General features: G+C 38.2%; 3 protein-coding genes across 5 annotated transcripts; all 3 read right to left on the bottom strand.

Annotated features, from left to right (window-relative positions):
* Window positions 1–2,513: 2,513 nt before the first annotated feature.
* On the bottom strand, window positions 2,514–5,631 carry mtg2 (mitochondrial ribosome-associated GTPase 2). The gene is made up of 6 exons (XM_008414135.2): window positions 5,101–5,631; window positions 4,463–4,610; window positions 3,710–3,825; window positions 3,400–3,618; window positions 3,161–3,299; window positions 2,514–2,977 (listed from the first exon to the last, which is right to left on the bottom strand). Exons 1-6 carry the CDS (start codon window positions 5,347–5,349, stop codon window positions 2,583–2,585), a joined length of 1,266 nt encoding a protein of 421 aa, XP_008412357.1. The 5' UTR covers window positions 5,350–5,631; the 3' UTR covers window positions 2,514–2,582.
* Window positions 5,632–6,422: 791 nt separating this feature from the next.
* Window positions 6,423–14,986, bottom strand: LOC103467599 (calcium-responsive transactivator). Of its 3 annotated transcripts, none has more exons than XM_017306025.1 (10): window positions 14,784–14,986; window positions 13,979–14,055; window positions 13,801–13,885; window positions 13,531–13,663; window positions 12,153–12,314; window positions 10,777–10,878; window positions 9,993–10,085; window positions 9,725–9,844; window positions 9,515–9,642; window positions 6,423–9,406 (listed from the first exon to the last, which is right to left on the bottom strand). In XM_017306025.1, the coding sequence occupies exons 1-10, from the start codon at window positions 14,850–14,852 to the stop codon at window positions 9,371–9,373; spliced, it is 1,005 nt and encodes a 334-aa protein (XP_017161514.1). In that variant the 5' UTR covers window positions 14,853–14,986; the 3' UTR covers window positions 6,423–9,370. The 3 variants fall into 3 exon arrangements, with proteins under 3 accessions (XP_017161514.1, XP_017161515.1, XP_017161516.1); XM_017306026.1 differs by having other exon boundaries at window positions 6,423–8,843; window positions 14,784–14,982; XM_017306027.1 differs by lacking the exon at window positions 10,777–10,878 and having other exon boundaries at window positions 14,784–14,981.
* Window positions 14,987–16,560: 1,574 nt separating this feature from the next.
* On the bottom strand, window positions 16,561–19,146 carry lsm14b (LSM family member 14B). The gene is made up of 8 exons (XM_008414137.1): window positions 18,986–19,146; window positions 18,724–18,887; window positions 18,522–18,648; window positions 18,242–18,403; window positions 18,028–18,111; window positions 17,795–17,950; window positions 17,433–17,547; window positions 16,561–17,342 (listed from the first exon to the last, which is right to left on the bottom strand). Exons 1-8 carry the CDS (start codon window positions 19,104–19,106, stop codon window positions 17,177–17,179), a joined length of 1,095 nt encoding a protein of 364 aa, XP_008412359.1. The 5' UTR covers window positions 19,107–19,146; the 3' UTR covers window positions 16,561–17,176.
* Between the last annotated feature and the right edge of the window lie 2,675 nt (window positions 19,147–21,821).

Here is a 21,821-nt window from a genome sequence, read left to right as displayed (position 1 = left end):
GATAAAATATAATGATTAAATCAATTTTTGTCCATAATCGCATGAAGCACAATTATTGAGTCTCTTATGGGGCAACCCGTGTATTTTTAACTTAAAATGCATTGGTTAAAATTGAGTGTTTTATATTTATGTTAATGTTTTTTTTATCGTTTGTTTTGTTTTTTCCGTTTGAATCCGCAGCATCTTTCAGTGGCTAACAATAAGCAAACAATGTCTAATGGTACCTCAGTTGACCATGTCAAGATTTATCAATATGAGGGGGATGGCAACAGCTGTATGTCACTGGATATGCTGTCATCTGACGACCAACAGGATTTAAGCTTTTTGGATGATCTCGGACCACAATTCAAGACCTTGCAAAAGATCATTTTGGCAGAGAAATCTGGAATTTAAGATAATATCTCAAACTTTCTAGTTTGGTATGAAAAAGAGATATAAGTGGACTTTTTGATAAGTGTATAAACAGAATAGCTAGATTATGTCCCTAATGTACAAATGCATACAGATTATGCACCTTTAAAGCCAAGTACTGCACATTTACATTTGTCCACCACACACATAGATTGTGTGTCAAAGCAGTTGCAGTTTGCTTGCTGCTGTATGAAACAGGTCATCCTCTGTCGATTATGAAAAGTTGCTCTTTATTAGAAATTGGATCTATTTATTTGTCTTACTTTGCTACATGGGCAGAATTGGTTCCATTTTGGATCATTTTTTTAGCTTTGATGCTTTGAATGTCTTATTTTCAACCACTTGTGGACTTTTTTTTTTAATAACGTGTACAGTATATTAACTTTTTAATTGTTAAGTTTGTCTTTTCATCTGGTGAAACTGAAGATGCAACATAGGGTGACTTGTGTAAACATAAAAACTCACAAAATGCATAAGAAAATGTACTTTATAAATTATTTTAAATCAAAATGTGGTGATTTAGTCAACTTATTGAAGTCCAAACTTATCTGGGACTTGTCAGACAACACACTTCAGACAACTGCTGAAGTGTCACATTGGATATGATTTATTTTTTCAAAAAGAGCACAAACTAAACAGACTTGATATATGCAAGGTACATTCCTGATCTCAGCTAAATAGATAACACAAATTAAACTAATGAGGACAATTAAGAAATCTAAAACACTGATACTAAAAACATACCAGAAATAATCCAAAGGGAAAAAATAATAATAATCAGGACTATAGAATAAACTACAAAAAAAGACATGAACTGGCATGACAAAACCTGATGAGTAAAAGGAACTGGCAGATTATGAAGACTTAAACTAGAATAAACTAAACACAATACCAAAATAACTTATAAAATAAGACCTACCAGAACAAACTAATACAACTAAGAATACAACAAAACAACCAACCAATACAAGACTGTCCTTAGCTGTTTTTTCGTGCTCACGGAGTTGTGGTAACAGCATAACGGTAAGCTATAGCCTATATGCAGTCCAGAAAGGTCTTGACTTCCATGCAACCGTTGCATTTTGCACTTATGATGTTTTTCATTAGGCTCTAACATTGAGAACTGATAGTGTCATTTGGAGTTTGTCCAAACGATAATATCGACTCCTGCTCCATCAACCTATGTCATTGAGTCTGTGGTCAAGACACTTCACTGGTCTTGACTTCTGGTGGTGATCAGAGGGTCCAGTGGAGCAGGGCAACCTTGCCTCTGTCAAGACTGCCCCAGGGCAGCTGTGACTACAATCCAGTAGCTCGCCACCATCAGCGTGTCAATGTGTGTGTGTGCGTGTGTGTGTGTGTGTGCGTGTGTGTGTGTGTGTGTGTGTGTGTGTGTGTGTGTGTGTGTGTGTGTGTGTGTGTGTGTGTGTNGTGTGTGTGTGTGTGTGTGTGTGTGTGTGTGTGTGTGTGTGTGTGTGTGTGTGTGTGTGTGTGTGTGTGTGTGTGTGTGTGTGTGTGTGTGTGTGTGTGAATGGATGAATGACTGACTGCAGTGCAAAGCGCTTTGGGATCCTCAGGACATGATAAAATGCTACAGGCCAATGGCCATTTGTAAAATGTACACTTTAAATCTTTGGAAAATTAGAATATTAAATGACCAATACATGTAATAATTATTATATGGTAAATATTTTCATACTTTAAAAATATTACTGAAAAAAAATTTACAGCTGTCTATGAGATAGTTTATGACATCCTTCACAAAAAGAGAAATCCACAAAAATGTAATTGAGTCTTCTCAGAGTGCTGTCGGTAGGCATACATGGAAAATTGAGTGGAAGGACAAAACAGTGGTAGAAAAATGCAGAGCTGCAGCCTTCAGAGCATTGAGGAGCAGCCGACACTGTATGGACATGCTTTTTAGAAACTATTGATTCTATATTTATTGCACTTTTTAAATTGAATTGCTGAAACAAATTGCATTTCCTCTGATTTTTTTCCATTTGTTAAAATGCTCTCTACAAAAACTGTACATCTTTTATTCCATTAGACTGTGTTTTTGTACTGTATAAAGCAGTATGTGAAGAATGCAACACCAAATGCTGGTTTTGTTTTTTTATTTATAATAAATTTAGATACATTAAACATCGTCCATAACTAATTATTGTCCTCTACCACCTAACTGGTTTGACTCCCTCGCTCCCATCATCTTGGAAGTAGCCATCATACAACTCTCTGAGGTGGAGAATGAGTTCCTCTGTATTTTGTCCCGTCAGAGCAGAAATTGGGATGACCCGCTGTGTTACCTGGCTCTTCAAGGTCTCTAGCTTCTCCCGGGCCTCTGGTAGGTCCATTTTATTGGCAACAATAGCCTGAGGCCGCTGGGACAGACCGGGCTCATACTGGTCCAGTTCGTAACACAGGTGCTGCAGCTGGGTCCAGGGCTCTGGCGCCGAGAGGTCCAGGACGAAGAGGAGGAAGCGACAGCGCTCAATGTGACGTAAGAAGGAGATCCCCAGGCCTCGATTTAGATGGGCACCTCGAATGATCCCTGGGATGTCAGCGACTGCACACGCAGAATATAAAATCATGAGATAATAAATTACTTGAAGCAAGTTTGAAACTTTTTCAAACATTGATACTCATAACCAGGCCGAGAACCATGCTTCCTTCAAAAGTAAATGCCACTGAAATCTCATAAATAAGTGTTTGCTTAAGCAAATTTGTGTTGTTTTTTAAAGATAAGTACCTGCAACTTGCTCATGATCCCTATATTCAACGATTCCTACATGTGGATTGAGTGTTGTAAAGGGGTAGGCCGCCACAGCAGGCCTGGCATTGGAGATGGCTCTTAATAGTGATGATTTGCCAGCATTTGGAAAGCCAACCTGAAGATATGAAGAAAAACAAAACAAAACATTAAATTCACAAGCAAAACTGAAAGGCAATATCTGAAATGCCTCTTCAGATATAAGATCTTCTTCCCACCAGTCCAGCATGAGCCATGGTGCGTAGCTCCAGCTGAAGAACCCGCTCCTGGCCTGCCGTGCCTGGGGTCGCCGTCAAAGGTGCCCGGTTCTCGTTTGAGAGAAAAAAACGATTCCCTTTTCCACCAGCACCTCCAAACACTGCCAAATACTCCTGGCCATGCTTGGCGAGGTCCATTATGGTCGTGCCCTGCTCCTTCACCACTGTTCCTACTGGTACCTTCAGTAAGGAACACCAAATGAGAAGTTAGATCAGGCCTTTAGCTCAAAACAAGCACACAAGCTTTTCATGATAAAACGCATCAACTCACAGAAATGTAGGTTGAGTTGCCATTGCGACCGTAGCAGTTCTTGTTGCCCCCTGACTGCCCGTCCTCTGCTTTGTAAACTGGAGTCACTTGGGCCAATGATTTAACAAACCGGTTGGCTGAAAGCATAGAAAATACTTTTATATAATTTACAAGTAACTAAAACCTAAATTTCAGTTCTCCAAAAATCTCTTACATTACAGCATTAAAAAAAAGACTATTAAAACTTAAATATGTTAATCCAGTCATGTTATAATTTTTATAATTGTGACATGACCGGGAAAGCCGTAAAAGGTCACTGTTACAGAAGCTGCATGTTTACAGAGGGCCATCAGGAAGGGATAAAAAGCACACCCTTTTGGGCACATTATTTCCCATTCCTTGTTTTGAGCCACTCCTGAACCAGAGAAAACATCCAAAGCTCCCTACCTTTATTAGAAAAGAGTGACTGGACTCTTTTTGGCCATTTTAAAGGGCATGGTAATGATTTTAATGTTTATTCACTATGCTGCAATGTATTTTATAAAATAAATAAATCCTAAACCTTTCATTAGAGCAAATACATTTGTTGTGGTATTAAAACACGTCCAGTCACAGTCACCGGGTGCTACACTCATCATCCCCTGTTGATTTCACAAAACACTGGTTTTGGCTTGGATCTATTGGGCCCATTTTTCTAATTGTAATTAGATCGACAGGTTGGTGTATTAATCCATGTGCATTTGTTGTGACAAATGAGATGGATGACCGATTTACCCTTTATGATGATGCTTCCTCCATCGCCACCGTTTCCTCCATCAGGCCCGCCCCATTCTTTTCGGGGCTCGCTGTGGAAGCTGCAGGCACCTTTACCCCCTGAACCAGCAACCAACCTCACACGACGACAGTCCACAAAGTGACGTGTCTGTGGATGACAATATGAAAAGCTTAATTGAATACAAATAAAGGTAACCATGGAATACTGATAATTAAATACATCTATGCTAGCTTTATATTTAAAATGTAAATAACAACATTTAGCTATTCAAAGTTAAAACACTTTTTGTTTGATTATTTCAGAGGTGTTTGCCTCATTTCTCACCAGAAGCAGACTTAACTCTACATCTGCATGGGTATGACTAATTTTGAGTTTGAATGTAAAATGAAGTCAACCAAAAGTACTTTAGAAGTAATGCTTTAAGCAAAGGATGTGAAATAAACTCTGTTCTTTGGTCAAGTCAAAATTAAGCACATAAAACCTGTAACTTGCAAGTAAAAGGTATAGCTGCATTATAACATACTGAATTGTATGTCTAACTACTGTAGGGTAAACACAGTTTTTATGTCCTGGTCTGATCCTCACACTTTGCAGAAACTTGTTTAAACATAAACGTATCACCAGTTTAGACACATACCAACTTCTTTTCGGACAGCTCATTCTTCCTCTTGTTTCCCCCGATTTTCCCGTGAAGTGTTGTGGATGTGCAGACCTCTCTACAGAAACCCTCATTCCGCCTCCACAGCTCTGATCCTGGCGCACAACTCGGACTGAACAAACTCCATGCTTTCTTACCTCTGTCCTGTCTTAAACTGCATCTATAAATGACCTCAGCGGAGACTGCTTTAACTCCCGACAACAGCGTCAACCTCGTGCGGTTGAACATGCTACCACAGTTACAAATAAACGCCGGGTTTGTCACATTGACTCTTTGAATGGCTAATTTCCGCTACGATAAAGAAAGATAGACGAAAAGTAAATAAAAGTAAATAAAGAAAAGATATATGGAAATGATCGAATAGACTCAAGAAATACACAACGCCCTGTAAAAGTTTTGATGTGTTCATTATATTCGTTAAATCTACACTACCAGGTGTACATTTTCGACCGTAAACTAATGCATCTACGGAATCCGCGAAGGGACATAAGTCCTTTTCTTTATCGTCGACTATCTTAGGGGGTTTCGCAGTCATTCTGATGCATTACTGCCACCTTCTGGCTCTCTCCGTCACTACAGCAATTGTTGTTTTGCAGAGTTTATTTTGGATACTTCAAATAATAATAGTTTCTGTTTTTCTTTCCTGGTATCCCCATCATTCAGCAATTCTCATTTAAACTGTGACACCCTCCTTCATCTTTATTCGTCTCAATATCGGTCATAATAAAAGTTTATTCACAAAATAAACTTGCATGTTTCTCACTTCTAAAGATCTTATATTCCTTTTTACTTCAGTGTATTTTGGGGATTTTATGTGATTGACCAGAACAAGGTGGTAGGAAATAAGGGAAATAAAACTTGCCTATGATATAGTTTTTAAAATTAAAATCTCAAAAGTCTTGCTTAAATTAGGGGATATTTACATCCCCAAATTTATGACGAATATTACTATTAAATCTGAAGAATACATCATTTTAATTTTATTGACATTAAGTACAATTTCAAGGAACAAGTATGACATGTATATATCAATCAAAATGCATATATACATGCATTTATTCTAAGTTATTTTGTGAGGTGCCAATTGTCTTTAAAATTGTATTTAATAAAAACACAATAAACAGAAAGAAGCTTTTGCATTCTCACTGGGCTAATTTTGCAATGAAAAATTTAGGCAAACTGAAATATTACCAAATCTGGGACAGTACTGAACCCTGAGTATTCATTGACAATAATCATCAAAGTAAACTATGTGACTTGTCGATGTTTCTTGGGGGAAATAAAAAACCATACAACCCATATCCAAAAAGGTTGAAACCAGTTTATTTTTAATTACCAAACAGTAACAAAAGACAAAAGGCAACAGTCTTCCAACAAACAGATGGAGGATTTTCAGATTTGTATGTCCCACATCCAATTGGACTGTTTTCTTCTGTAGATACATTGTATTGGCAAACACACTCAGCCAACATACCCCCCTCCCCACACACACACACACACGCACGCACAAACACATTCAAAGGTGGTGCTGTTTACACTTAGAAGTGAAGACATGACACAGAATTGGGGGAAAAAAACGTACCAAAAACTCCATTCACAGTCATATGAAACACAGATACCAATCCATTACAGCACAGCAGAGCCATGATTGTCAGAGTTGAATGGTTCATTGACTGTTTGATTGCCAGCTTCTTAACAGATACTACAAAACAACTGCAACTGTTCTGTTATTCTGCTGTCTGAGGTAAATTAAGCTTTAACAGGACCACACCAATAATCATTAGATATTATTAATCACATTTAGGAAACCGAAAGTTTGAGGTGTTTCTTCTTCTTCTTCTTCTTCATTATGTTTTATGAAAAATAAATTAGTAACAATCGTAAGACCACACCAGTTGTACCACAGAAATGCAGAAGGTCAGGACATAAATAAGCCAAGACAACTTTACTTTGCATCAAGTAAAAGTCAAAGGAATAATAAATTAAACATTACAACCTTGTAAAACACAACTGAGTGTATTGCACTTACTGAAGCAATATATGCAGGACATGACATTGCTCAGTTTCTGGATTACTTTGGTTTTTTGAAGATCACTTGTGAACCAAATATAAACTATGTTACAGAAATTACACAATATGTTGACCGTAGCTACAAAATAAAGTGCAGACAAAGTAGCAACCCAAGTACTAAATGGCTTCCTCTTAACTTTGCATACAGCTAGAGATTAATCAATTTGAAACTTGGCTAATGGACGGAGGTTTTTTGTAAAAATTTGACGTTCAGATCCCAGTTTTAACCAATTACGATTTCTATTTAAGATTTGTATAAGAGTATAACACAATAACAGCATTCAACACTAATAAAGGTTAGCACATCATGTGTATATTCTAAAGCAGGGCTTTTCAAAGGGTGGGGTGCCAGACCTCTTTGTGGGGTAGGTGGGCACAGTGGAGGTAAAAGGGGCAAAGGGGCTGACATGAGATAAAAATAATTCAGAAAACTGCAAATATTTAGCTTGACCCAGCTTTTGCCAGAGACAAAATGGTAAGGTTTTTCATATGGTGAACGACAAAACATAGCGTGGGGAAAGCAAAAGAAAGAAATAAAACAAATAAGAAGTTGGGATTTTCATCGGCTGGATTTTCAGGTCAAGATGCTTCACTGCCACATTGTTGTCTATAAAACCCTGGGAGATTTTTTAGTTCAGCTAATTGACCTAAAGTTGTTGATACTTTTATCACATTTTGACATCTCTTAGGCAACACTATTTAAACTTCTAACATCTCTTTGTGTGGCTCAATTTTATTTGTTGAACATCCAATGCTAAAAAAAAAAAGTTAACTCTAAGTCTTTTTCACCTTGCAAAATCAATCACAAAAAGGCAGGGTGTTGTCTTAGCAACTTGGTAACACATTTGTATGGTGCATTCATTTGAGTGTCTGGCTGTCCTGTCATCAATCCTGGCTGTTTGAGCTGATTAACAGCCAATTTCCTTGTCCATCTCTACAAGATGTCTACGCAGAGCAATGCCTCTAAAGTATAGTTTTGAAAATACAATTACGAAGCTCATTCTAGACAAGTGTACAGTGTTTATCAGTGAGCTACTTGTTGGGTCTCAGACGTGTTAAAAAGTGAATGCATATAATCTCACAGCAACACATCACAGTTTGACTAACACAGACAAACCCCTGATTTCAAACAATAACTCATTTTCATTAAAAATTGAATTCCCTTCCCCTGAAACAACACCCACAAACCTTAACAATAAAAATGTTGTTTTTACGGCCTTCCTTTTGAAGTCCTTCCCTGTGCCTACAATAAAACTGAAATGCTTCAGACGTACCAAAAAAATAAATAAATCTCCTGACTCTTTAAAGGGAGAATTATAAAAAAGGACACATATCTAACACGAATTTTCTTCTTTGGTTATACGTCTAATAGAGCTGCAGAAAACCTAACTTCCAATTTTGTACTTAAATGGAAATGCTTTCCCTTTTCGTGACTCTCTGTTAAATCAATGTAGAATGAAGGAAAGCAAAAACATTTATTAAATGATTTAATCTTGGACAGAATGCTGAGTTCTAAAAAGATAATAAATCTTGTGCAGAGAGATCTTCCTTTCTCTACGATGAGGAGATTATCATTGAAGCAAATCACGGCAGTTGGTTCTTGAATAGCAAAATTGCGTGGTGCTTTATTGCTAATAGTTTCCATACTGACCCTGAAATTGGGAAGAAAATTAGACAGTCATGAAAATGTTGGTATTTTAGGGGGAGTTGTGTTGTGTTTTTTCTGTTAGAACTAAAAGAACTACAGTATGTTTGTTGGTGTTTTTAAAATCCATTTTACTTGGATCTAATCTTGAAGAAAACTAGGTGAGTTTCATGAAACATGAAGTCCTGTCATGTTTATTAACAACACTCCATCCAATGGTTTAAATTACACTTGGTGATGTAGGAAGGCTTTGATGTCATGGAAACCCATTCACTGAAGTACTGGACTCAGTTTTAGATTGTAACGATGGCATCACCTGAACAATATGAGTCTCAGCACACACTGAACTGTGAGCTTAGCAAGCCTACCACTTTGTGGTTGACTTTTCTAATCGGTTCCACTTTGTTGCAACATTTGACTGTGGAATATTCTGTAATGTAGAAGTCAAACGTTTATGACTTCCTATCCACGTACCACACTTGACAAAGCAACCCATGATAACCCTTGATAAAGCAACCCATTCTTTTAGAAATGTTAGCAGAAGCAGTCTAGGAGTTGGATTTTTAGTAGCTGTGGAAATGGAAATGATGGGAACAGCTGAATTCAAAGATTTTGATAGGAGAGCAAATTGTTTTAGCAATGTAATGATAAATGACTAATGTTTTGTTACTTTTGTACCTGTTCATAAGAGTACGGTCTCTGAGTTTGTGCTCCGGTACCGCCTTGGGAAGAGCGATAGGATCCATACTGTTGGCTTTGACTTTGCTGATACTGGGAAAACTGGGATGATCCCCCTTGGTTAGGACCTGTGATAAAGATTAGAATCATGCAGTTGTTTTTTCTATTGTGGCCTTGTGTTTGACTTAATACTGCTGGAGAATTTCTCACCATATCCTTGTGGCTGCCCACTGTAGCCCTGCTGAGAGGAGTACTGCTGTTGGCTGTAAGGTTGTTGCTGGCCAGAGCTCTGTTGATATGAGGTCTGCTGTTGATTGTACTGAGAGCTACCTGAAAATCCACCAACAGCAACTCTTATCAGCATTTAATCGTAAGTTTTCATTCCAATTTACTTTTAATATATAAGGGAAGTGACTGCACTGAGCATATACAAATAATAACAATAACTTTTAAAATTAAACAGTTTGTTTGAAGTTACCTCCTTCATAGTACTGCTGAGAAGACTCATCAAACGACCTGTCATAGCCTTGGTCACCATATGAAGAGTGCTGATAAGAGTATTCTCCAAGACCTGTAGGGAACATGACTCAGCGCATGTCAAATCCGCTCAACTGAAGCCAAAGCTGCTAGCACCCAAAAAATAATTGCTATAAATAAATTAAATGAATAAAATGAAGATTGGTCTAGTTTTTATCAGTTATTGTCCTGCCAACAGAGTTTGACAGGACTAATATGTCAATAGCACGTGTTTGACAAGACACAAGCTTTTGACATATTAGCTCAATTTTTATCTAATGATTTTCACATTTAATTACTCATTTATTGTATATATTATTTGAATTTTATAATTATGGATATGCAGAAAGTATTTTTAAAGTGGTTTTTATATAATTAAAACATCATTAGTTAGTTATAACTAACTAGAAATTAATTTTTTCTGGCACTTTTGGCCTTTGATATTTTCTAAGGTTTTTTGTTTCAAACAAGAACCCACAAAAAAAGAAAAAAAAAAATTGCATGGAGCTTGTACTCCATTTACAATGTACAGCAATGCTTGAATCCTGAAATTTCGGCACACCAAAGGGGTCAGTATGGACACAGACATGCTGATTTACAAAAACGCAAAAGTTGATTCGTAAATTTGACTCAGGTCTGTGAAATTGTGCTGGAAGGGAATGGCATGAATTGAGGTGGGGGGGTGTGGGGGGTATGTGTTTCAGAGCTGCATATGAAGTTAATGAACAGGATTTTTTTTTTTTTACCATCAGCGTAATACTGCTGGTTTATGGGCTCGGTGGAGCTCTGAGTGTGTCCATACTGCTCTCCGTAGCGTTCGTCTTGTCCCATGTAGTGTTGTACAGATTCTGTAAAACAGGCGACACGACCCTTGATTACAATTTTTTGGATCAAAAAGCCACCGAAATAGACCCTAAAATAGTGTTGGTAAAATCCTATTATTCTTTTTGTACTTATGTATGCATTTTTAGTATAGTTGTAGAATTATTTTTATAAGATAGTAAAATAAAATTCTACATTTGTTGCCATTTGTTTGATATTCATCACAGGTGGCACTTTCTCTGAGGCGACTCACTAATACCCTCATCCAAAGTGATACTGTAAACAACAGTTAAAATAATTTTCTACAATAACTGTAGTTCTTGAGGAGAATACAAAAATTACAAAAAGGCTGCTATGAAGAAACATTTTATTATAATATGGTGGTGGTGTGCAGAAACTCCAGATTCTGTCACGTATTAGAAAACCAGCAAAATAAAGAAAGAATGTAGCAAAAAAAAGCATCCGTACAGAGCAAAATTTCCTCATTAAACCATGTGTCAGACCAAGCCATACCACAAAAATATATTCCAATCTGAACTACCAGCAACAATTGTAGAACATTGGTGTTATTAGGGGCCTATCAATTTCCCGGTACCAGACACGGAAAGGCTCAGTGTTGCAAAGCTTAATTAAAACCACAATGCAAAGATAATACCATGCCAGGCTTTATGAGGATGACCAATGTTTCCTTGGAATGTACAGTCCATGCCTTTTATCTATCTACTATCTACTGCTAATCCACAAACTTCAAAAGAAGTCATAGGATGAAGCAGGGCTAGAATTAGAAACATGCTGACACAGAAAAGGCAGGGACAGGAACCCAATAGTGAGACACCTCTATTTCAAACAATGAAAACTGGGAACTAAAGATTTTTCTTAATCTCTTCCTCTGCTATTATATTGCTTCCAGAGGGAAAAAAAAGTTCTGTTCATAGATTTGACCCCATTGTGAGGAAATTCCTTTCATTTCTTAGATGATTTTTAGCATTTGTAATCTCATGCAGTCATTACGATCCAAAATTGGAGCAGCTGAATGCTTGATGGGCTTTACACTCTGATGGTACTTCTCACATAAACAAATTTATAGTAAATTGCAAAAGAATTCGTACAACTTCAGTCATGCCGCAGCTAAAAACCTCAATGTGTTTCATGAGGATTATCTTGTAGAGAACCAAACACATTGACATTTGTGGCTGTGCAATTACAAAATGTGAAAGGGGTCAGGTGGTATGAATTCTTCTGCAAAGCACTGTAACAAAAAAAATATCACAAATTACAATGGCAATGTCCACCCTCTGACCTTGCTGAGAGGAGCGGTAGGATCCCATGGGCCTCTGGGGCAGCATGCTATTCCCTTGGCTGGCCTGTCCCATCATGCCCATCGCCTGCTGTCCCTGATACTGTCCTGCTGAGTGGCCTGAGGACTGGTGTGGAGGAGCAGATTGTTGGTGCATCATGGAGACTGGGGAAGAAGGTGAAGCGGTAATCTCGAACATTAAAGTTGGTTCACAATTTTCTATTCATAAGGCAGTATTTAATGATCTTACACTGGTAGAAATGCAAGGTTAAACTAATTTAAAGGAACTTTAACTGCATGCCAGACACAGGGAAGGGGCAAAACGCAGGATCTCTTTGAAGAGATTCCTTTGTGCAGGGTTATAAATGAAAATAAAGCCAGGGAAGTAGCATGTAAACTGAAATCCAGTAAAAATACACACACCTTCAGAGAAAGATGGGCTTTATCTTAACCCAGGCAGTCAGAGATCTGAAAGGCATAAACCTTTCAGATAAGAAATCAGGAGGCAGAACCCATCTGTGATGAACTGAATGTGAAGGGGGCATAGACTCTCACAGGAGTTATGTATGCAAGTACATTGACCAAGAGAACGAGGCATTTGCCATATGGTAAAAAGAGAAAAAAAACATTCCAAACGGAAAACAAGGCATTTTATATTAAAAACAACAAAGTAGAAATAATGTTTTCACGGCCAAAATGTATGTTTCTTTAAAGAAACATATATTAAATTATGGATCAACGAGTGAGCTTCCTCATTCCTGGCTCACCTTGGCTCGACTGCACGTTGAGATTGCTGTGAGGGGAGGACGAAGATGAGGGCATGGAGGAAGAAGAAGAAGGAGAGGAACCATAACCTGCCCTTGGGCCCTGGACCAGGCTACCCTGAGAGCAGGGCGTAGCCTGGCTGTAGCCAGATGCCAATCTACTGTACATACTGGTGGATGGAATAGCCGACTGCATGTGACCTGACTACATGGGGGCATGGCTCGGGCCTAATGACACACACACAATCAGAGGAGGCCAGTGCACATTCTCATGTGGTGTCCTGGCATGATGAGCGTACCACATTCAGTTCCTCCTAAAGGAAAGCTCAGGCTGGGTGTAAAATAGTGTGAATGGTTGATTATGAGAATAAGATTAAGAGACTGAAAAGAAAAGCTGAAATCAATATAGCTGCAAAAAAAAACTGTGTATAAGTTGTCAGCAAGCAATCAGATAATTAAAATAGGCATTGATGCAGACATTACGTGGCTACATGCAGCACAGTCAGCTTTAAATAAGCACACAACAGGTAAAGAGATTAAACACAAAACAGTATGTGTGTTTGTTTGCAACTTCTGTGGCTGAACATGCCAATATGAAATCCACACTTGTCACCAACCATTGCTCATTTGGCTCTGCATCATGGACGTGGGGGTCACTCCTGATCCAATGCTGTCACTGAGGTTGCTTGGAGCATGTCCCCCACTGTGGCTCATTCTTCCAGGATCCATGGACATGTTGGAACTAGGAGGCTAAAATGAACAGAATTACATCACTTCATTCCACTTGGCTGTTATTTTTTGTCATGCCTGTTTTGACTCATGGACTGGTGCACTAACTGATCAGCTCTGTTGCATGCTCCTAGAAACCACATGACAGGCAGACTTACAGCCGGTAGAAGTGACTGCATGTTCTGATTAGAATCAGCTATTGTGGCCAAGTAAACAAGATTCCTGTGCAGGATCTGCTGATACCTGGAAAGGTGGACATTTTTGCAGAAATGTACATGATCTTTGTAAGACTTTGGACTATTTACAACCACAACAACAACAACAAAGGTCACTCACTGTGTGCACTCAGCTGTCTTGCCTTTACTTTGGTAGCCCATAATGCATTGTATAAGATGATGATTTTCATCCAGCATCTGTGGGAAAGACAAAGCAACCTCAATCTATATCTGGCATTCAAAGTGCTTGGAAAATTGAACGCTAAATTGCTTTCCATCTCTCTTGGACAAAGCCATTGAAGGAGCTACAGCTGCCATTACCCACTGTATTCTTTTAGTTTATAGTAGATAGTTCTGACGGCTCAGTGCTTCTCTGTGCTTACTTATCCTAGACAGAGCTAAAGATTATAAAGATTTTTTTATATATATTCACTGTGACATTACAGGTTGTTACACAACGAATAAACAGCAACAGAAACTATGCGTATTGATGTTGATGGTATATTTATTAATTTGCCAACTTTTCTCTCAACTTAATCATTAATAGCAGTGTCAACTACATTTCTATCAAACCCTAGAAACTCGTTCCTTTTAATTTGTTTTTTTTTTATTATTATTATTATTTTCTTTCTATCTTTTTATGGCTGAAGCTAAATATTTGCACTGGTCAGACGGCTTGAGTGAGAAAGACAACATCAAGGAAGCAGGTATCCAGTCAGAGCTGAGCGCTTATACCGTGATGGCTTTGTTAGGTTCGTACCTTCGCTACTAGTTGCCCTTTCTTTGATTTTCACCTCAGGCTATATACTTTCCCAGACATCAACCACTCACACCCTCATCCACAGCGACATTTAACTGTAAATGACGCGACGCTCCGAGTTTTTCCTATTTTTGGTTTTTTGTTTTGTTTTTATATATATATTTACCTTTTGGATGGTTTGCTGTGTCACCTCCCCTTTACTCCTGGGACTCGTCGATGAAAACGCCACAGACATGTTGACATATGGGAAATAAAAGCGCTCCTTTTATTCTAATATTTATTATCTCGAGCGCAGCCTTCTATTTGGTTACATAGTTTCTCTACAACGAGAAAAAAAAAGAGGGGGGTGAGTGCAAAACTATGATTGTTGTGATGATAGGAGAGACAATGGAGAGCACATCGTGTATCTGGACAGAAATAAACACGTGGCTTTGCGCAAAGCGGCGTTTATGGTCTGAATTTAAATAATATGATCATTAAGAAAGTGTTTATGTGCAAAGGTGCATCCCTCTGCCTCCTCCGTTGGTACAGCCCAGGCTCTGGATAGGCTGCCGCTAGATGGGGTATCCTTGAATACATGACAGGCGAAGAAAGCTGTCTGCAGAGGGCTATAATACGCTGATCGTGACACAGACAGAGAAGCAATTACTAAAAGTTGCTTTCAGCGCCTTAATTGGTTTGTGTGAAACGAGTTGTGTCCAATATTGTCATTTGTTTCAAATGACATTTTCTTTTAAAACAGAAAATCTATGTTGTTAGAGGGGATTTGACGGAAACCTCAAAAGTGCGTCGCAACAAATTCCAAAACCAGGACGTTTAAATAATTCAAAGTCATTCAATTTCTATATAGCTACATAGACAACCCGTGATATATTTCAATGTGTAGTTTTTTTTTTTAGATTGATAACTTTTTACATATAATGGAAAGCCAGAGTCCAGTTTATCAGGAAACGTAAAATAATGTCACCTCAGACTTTATTGGGACTCCATCCATCTTCTTGCACCCTCGGGAGGGGTGCTGGTGCCCATCTCCAGCTAACGTTTCGGGCGAGAGGCGGGGGACACCAGTCGCCAGTCTGTCGCAGGGCAACACAGAAACACACAGGACAAACAACCATGCACACACACACACACACCTAGGGGCAATTTAGACAGACCAATTCACCTGACAGTCATGTTTTTGGACTGTGGGAGGAAACCGGAGTACCCGGAGAAAACCGTCGCACGCACAGGGAGAACGTGCAAACTCCATGCAGAAAGACCGGGAATCGAACCCAGAGCCTTCTTGCTGCAAGGCAATAGCTCTACCAACTGCATCACTGTGCAGCCCTTTATTGGGACTCATTTTGTATGAATCACTGTATTGGTGTGTGTTATGTGGCTTTGGTCTATTGCCACACCTTCCTCTTAAGACCCCCACAAACTTTCTTTGGGATTCAGGTCAAGCAAATTTGTTGATCAAGCAGTGATAAACATGGTAATTAAATCAGCTGATTGTTTTGTGGGAGTGCTCCAAATACAACTGAAAAATTACAAATTACTCAAGATTGACCTCAAGCAACTTTGCCTCAGACACTTTACTCTTTCACAATATGGGGTCTTGATTTTTTTATTTTTTTTTAAAGAATTTAACATTTACCTGAAAACAAGCTCTTTGAACACTGAACATTTCAGTTTTTCACCTTTGGCATGGTGGTACAGGAGTAGATTGACAAAATGAATCCAACAGTTGTAGCCCATATGTCTGTTTGGGCCTGAAGTACAAACTCCATAGCATGCAAATTTCCCCAAGACTCTGGACTGGGAAGCACTGCTCCACAAACCTTCAGGTTGTGGTCAATTCTGTTGCTAATGCGTTTCTCCCATATGCTTTTCACTTCAACATACTAGGGAGTCAGGTACTGCTGGAAAGTAGTCAGACTTCCCCCATGATTTTGTAAGCCATGTTTGTAAAAACTCCTCACCAGGTCTTGTGTAATAGTTGATTCCCTGACAACTATGGTGAGCTGTTCCAGGCATATCCCACCCAGAAGAATATTTAGCAGCTGCTGGAAAAACAAAATGTCTTAAGTGACTGGGGAGAGGAAAGTCGGGGTCTTTGCCCTCACCACCCAACAAAAGTCAATTGGAGGATAATACTTAGGGATTTTCTCATTTCAAATTCCAAGATACATGCAGACCTAAATGCAAACAGACAAATTAAAAATTAATGAGATGTACCCCCAGAAAGAATCATTTTCTCAAGTTTGTGTTTCAATTTCAGAAATGAAGGCAAGATTTTGAATACAGATTTAACTTCATTTACAGTATTTGACAATCATACAAGTGCTCAAATTAAGACTTCAAACCATGACAAAAATCAGTTGAACACATCAAATGCTGAGTGCCTTAATCGGAACAAAATTACTTTATCTATATAAACAAAATGCCTTGTACATAGTCAGCCAAACAAGCCTAAAGAAAGAAAAAAAATAAATCAAAAAAAGTTTGGCAGTTAAGTTCAACACAATGAGGAAATAGACCAAAAAAAAAAAATCCAGATCAAGTTTTCTGTGGTCTTCACACCCATCCTCTCTGGATCCTGTCTAAAGATAGAATCTGAGCAGCTCCTCGTCCTCTGCGTCCAGTAAATCTACCTCTTAAGCCTTGACCTCTTATGAACCGGCCACTGACTCCAAAAGTCTCCAAATTGCGTTTCCGTTCCTCAGCCCATGTTAATCTGAAACTTAAGAAAATAAATGCAAATAGTGAAAACCTCAAGTTTATATTTCCAAAAAAAAAAAAAGAAACAGTTGGATTTAAGAGAAGGGATTACCTAAGCCCATTATCAGATGAGACATTGTCAAAAAAAGACTTTGCTTTGTCATAGTAACATTTCGGGCTAAAATTGTCACACTCCAGCATCCTCGCTTTTGCCTTCTTATCTTCATCTGCATTAAAAACAAAATTTACTATTTTAGACAAAACCCTCAGGACGACCTGGTTTTGACATCCGTTTTTGATCAGAAAGAAATTCACTTTTGAAATATTACTCGGCAGCATTTCAGTTCATGTGCCCTAATTGTATGTAGCAACACCACAAGAGAACTGTTGCAGAAGTCCAGACACGCATGAATCTATTACGAGTGTGCCTTAGTAGCTACTGCAACAGCCAAGTCATTTCAGATGAAAACAAACCTTTTAGGTTCCTTTTTTCCTGCACCTCCCTCTCGAGCTCCTCTTTGATAAACTGTGCATTGGATGAAGCAAAGTCAAAGTCTGTATCAAATTTGAGAATAGGCGATGGAACATTAGCCATCATCAGCTGTCCACTACCACTCTGATGTCGAGGTGCTAAGGAGATTTTAAGAAATATTTATGTTAGAGCTCCTAGAAATAGGAATTTTACTTTCAGATCTTGATTTTGCTACCTTGCCTTCTTCTGGCCGGTGGACGGTCAGTTTTCTGCCGCTGTGCTTCTGGTCGATTAGAAGTCACAGCAGAGCCTGAACTCCCTTTAACAGAAAAAATAAAAATAAAATATATACCCACACATCGCTATTTGTCTAAACTGCGCAACTGAGTTATAATGTAGCGATTCAGACCAATTCTTTTCATTTAGCTGAAGTATCACAGGAGGCTTACTGGTAGCGGGCTCCTTTTGGGGCTGGGAGTTCACTCTCCTGGTCCTTGGGGGCCTCCTTCTATTCCACTGCCTTTCCTGGGAAGTAGTCAAACCTCTTCGTCTTTCTACTTGGATGGTTTGAACAGCCTTCTCTACCATGGGCCCCCGTCTGAAATGCAGATCTGAAAGGAGAGGCACTGAATTATAGGAGCCAAAAAAATTCCCTAAACTTTTTTAAATGCCTCCAGGGTGGCTTTTATGGTTAGTTTACTTCAAATAACTTTGTGCGAGAATACTTGCCCAGTCCAAGAGCAGCAGCATACTGCTGGCTAAGAAGGGAGCTGGCAGCAAGGTGATTATAAGCAGGCATCCTTAAGGGGCTAAACAGTCCAAGACTTGAATATATGCCCGTGCTTGAACTGGATGCCTGAAAAATACATAAAAATAAATATTCACACAATCATGATAGGAGCTTGAGTGATGCACTTCTTTCCTATTTTACTTGTATGATTGCTGGATCTGGGGGTAGGCCATGATAAGAACTTGGAGATTCACACAGTGTGATATCCTTGATGTCACTTCCACGGAAAGTTATGTACTCATAGACATCGTCTTTGGGGGGTGTTGGTCTTTCAGTAGGACGCCCCTCAGTTCCAAAACACCTTACTGTGCATAAAGGAAATGTTATTTTCCCCCAATCTAAACAAATCCTCCATGTAATATTAAAGAAGTCTCTTTCTTGTCACAGAATAAATTAGACTCACCTTTTGCCAGCACAACTGTGGAATTATTTTTGTCAATTGTGTACAAAATCCCCTCATAACGATTTTGGGCCTTTGAAATCAACCATATTCTACAGCCAATGTATGGCTTTGAAGAAGCCATGGCTGAATAATCGTTAGAACAAATGCTTTGAATTGTTTTTCTGTCTTACAACACATTGCACTGCTCAGACTTTGCTGAAACAATTTATAAGCATTTGCAGGTGTGCTGGAACCACACCCACTGATTGAAGTTTAACTCACCTGATTGTTCAAGCCAATCACTTCACTACCCAGTGAAGTGATTCATTTAGGGATCACTTCCTGTATTGCTTTACAGGAATACACCAAGTACAGGGTCATCTTCTACCTGAAGGATGACCTGGGTAGAAGTGATCGTAATGCGGAGTGGGCGGAGTATTTTTTGTTAATGGATGGCAAAGCCATTCAACAATGATAGATCAGTGATTCTTGAGAATAGGGACAAAATGGGTTTTAATTTTCCCATATTTTTTTTTTTGTCATTTCTCAACCTTATGTATGCAAATATGACAAATAATATTTTGGAAATGTAAAGATGCTAAGGTACAGGCTCCCAGTTGCAACATTTAAAAAAAAAATTACATTTTTAATCGACCTGACCTAGAACGTTGTCATCACCATCTGACAAAAATAAATTAAAAATAATTTTTAATGACCCTATTAGTGATATTTTTACTCAATTTACAGACAAGTGCTTCTCAGGAAACAAAATAAAAATTATTTAAAACAAAAAACAACAAAAAGTCCATCTAACGGAGTTGACAGTGCATGACCTTAAAGCACCACCCACTTTAGCTGAATTTTTATTTTTTTTTCAAATTATAATTTTCCTGAGCCAGATTCAGGAGCAAGAATGTTTTCACAAGCCTTTTTCTCATGACTTTATGGTGATTCTTATGCTCTTTTTAGACTTTTAATACTCTGTTTACTGAGAATTATGTTGAACAGGATATTATGACTAGTGTCTTAGAAAATTGCTTCGCAAGTCAAACTTAACATCACGGTTTCTGACAACAGCTTCTTATTATCGTAAGGGGTGACCTATACCTGCTCAGACACCAGGCTATGGTATGTCCATACCAACAGTCCAGTCCGTTGGGCAAATTGTAACCTTTCTTAAAACAATTCAGTTGATTTATATAACACTAATTTACAATAGGTAATCTCGAGACAATTTACAAAAAAGTCATTCCCATTCTACTTAACAGTGCATAAATTAAAATGTATTAAGTCAGTAAAAAAAAAAAGTTAAGTTATCTGCATAAAAATGCAGATTGTATCATGTCATTGACTTGTTATTGACTTGACTTGTTTATATGCTYCCCCCTGTTCAAATTACTTTTACCCTGTAATGTCTGATTTGATCTATATTTTCARGGGGACCCTGTGGAACCAACATGTACATTTGCTGCCTTCTTTTTTTTGTATCTTTATTAATGGACACAACTGGAGTTCCATAAGGTCTCGTAGTAAAAGTCACATTAAGAAGCAATCAGAACGCCTCATGCTGAACCAATCCTCAACACAACCATCCTGCAACGTTTGTTTAACATGTCAGAGTTTTAACAAGAAAGAAAAACACAGAGAACAACCGGTGAAATTGTTACTTTATAAGTCACAAGTGTACATTTTATCTTTAGGTTTTATGTAACACCATGCTAATAAGCTACAAGATAGTTGGTAAATAATATCACACTGAACACAAATCCTAATCATTAATCTCTACTGGATCTGCTCCTCTCTTCTTCTGCAGCTCCTGAATTAACAGGAACAACTGATGTTTGTTCGTTCTGTAAGAAAAAAAACAAACAAAGTTTTGTTTCTTTTACATTGTTGTTTTTAGAGCACACAAATGATACAGTACTTAATAAATTAAAATAAAAGTTGTTCATTATATTCATTTAGCCACAAAAGGAAAGTTATTAGTTATACTCTACAATTCAGAGGGGAAAAGGTTCTAGACATGTTAATGAGATCCAAATTTTTTCAAAGTTTTGACAAACCTTAAAGTGTCTTCAGCTCGAGGAGTCGTTTCAGTAAAGTTAGCATTCGTGGGGGGAAACTTGCTGTCGCTGTTCTGCTCAGTCAGAAAGTTACTAATGTCAGAAAAATCTGCTGTCATGTCATGAGCTGGAAAAAAAAATCAACAAGCATGTTTGCAAAAATAGAAGTCGCATTGTAGTTTCACTTAAGACTTATAAAATAGTTTCATGATTTTGGTTATGGTTGTAGAATTTAAACTGAGGTAACACTAAACAATAAATCGTTGGGTAGACAGTGTAAAAAAGAGGAGATATTAAAGACATAAATGGCTGAAAATGCATCCATTGTTGAAAATGAATCAAACTCATGTAACAGTGTAATGATTCACCTCTGCAACACTTTGAGTCACCAAGCTTTATGCTTTCCAAACCGTTGCTATTTGGTCAGTTTGATTTCAGAAGAGCCGATGACATTTTTTATTACAGAAACATAAAAATGACTCATCTTTAAGATGACTAGAACAAGACTCGCTGCGTACACTGATGGCGATGAGTTTGGCTAAAAGTAAAACATTCAGGATTCCCAAAGCCACACCGAGGCAGAGCCTCTCTTTGGAGCTGCTTGAACCTTAAGAAAAACCTGAACCTTAGCAAAATGTAATGCAGTACATGCTAGATTTATCTGTAACGTTTTTCTTACCTGTGTGATTAGATGCAGTTTGTCTAACAGGCTCCATGTTGACGTAAATTTCCTCCATCGCTTCAGACTCAGTGCTGCTTTAAACACTGACTATAAAATCCACTGCAGTCGTGGA

The sequence above is a fragment of the Poecilia reticulata genome, linkage group LG7 (assembly GCF_000633615.1).
Source record: "Poecilia reticulata strain Guanapo linkage group LG7, Guppy_female_1.0+MT, whole genome shotgun sequence".
In the NCBI taxonomy this organism is placed as follows: domain Eukaryota; kingdom Metazoa; phylum Chordata; class Actinopteri; order Cyprinodontiformes; family Poeciliidae; genus Poecilia; species Poecilia reticulata.
This window is presented reverse-complemented; position numbering and strand designations above follow the sequence as displayed.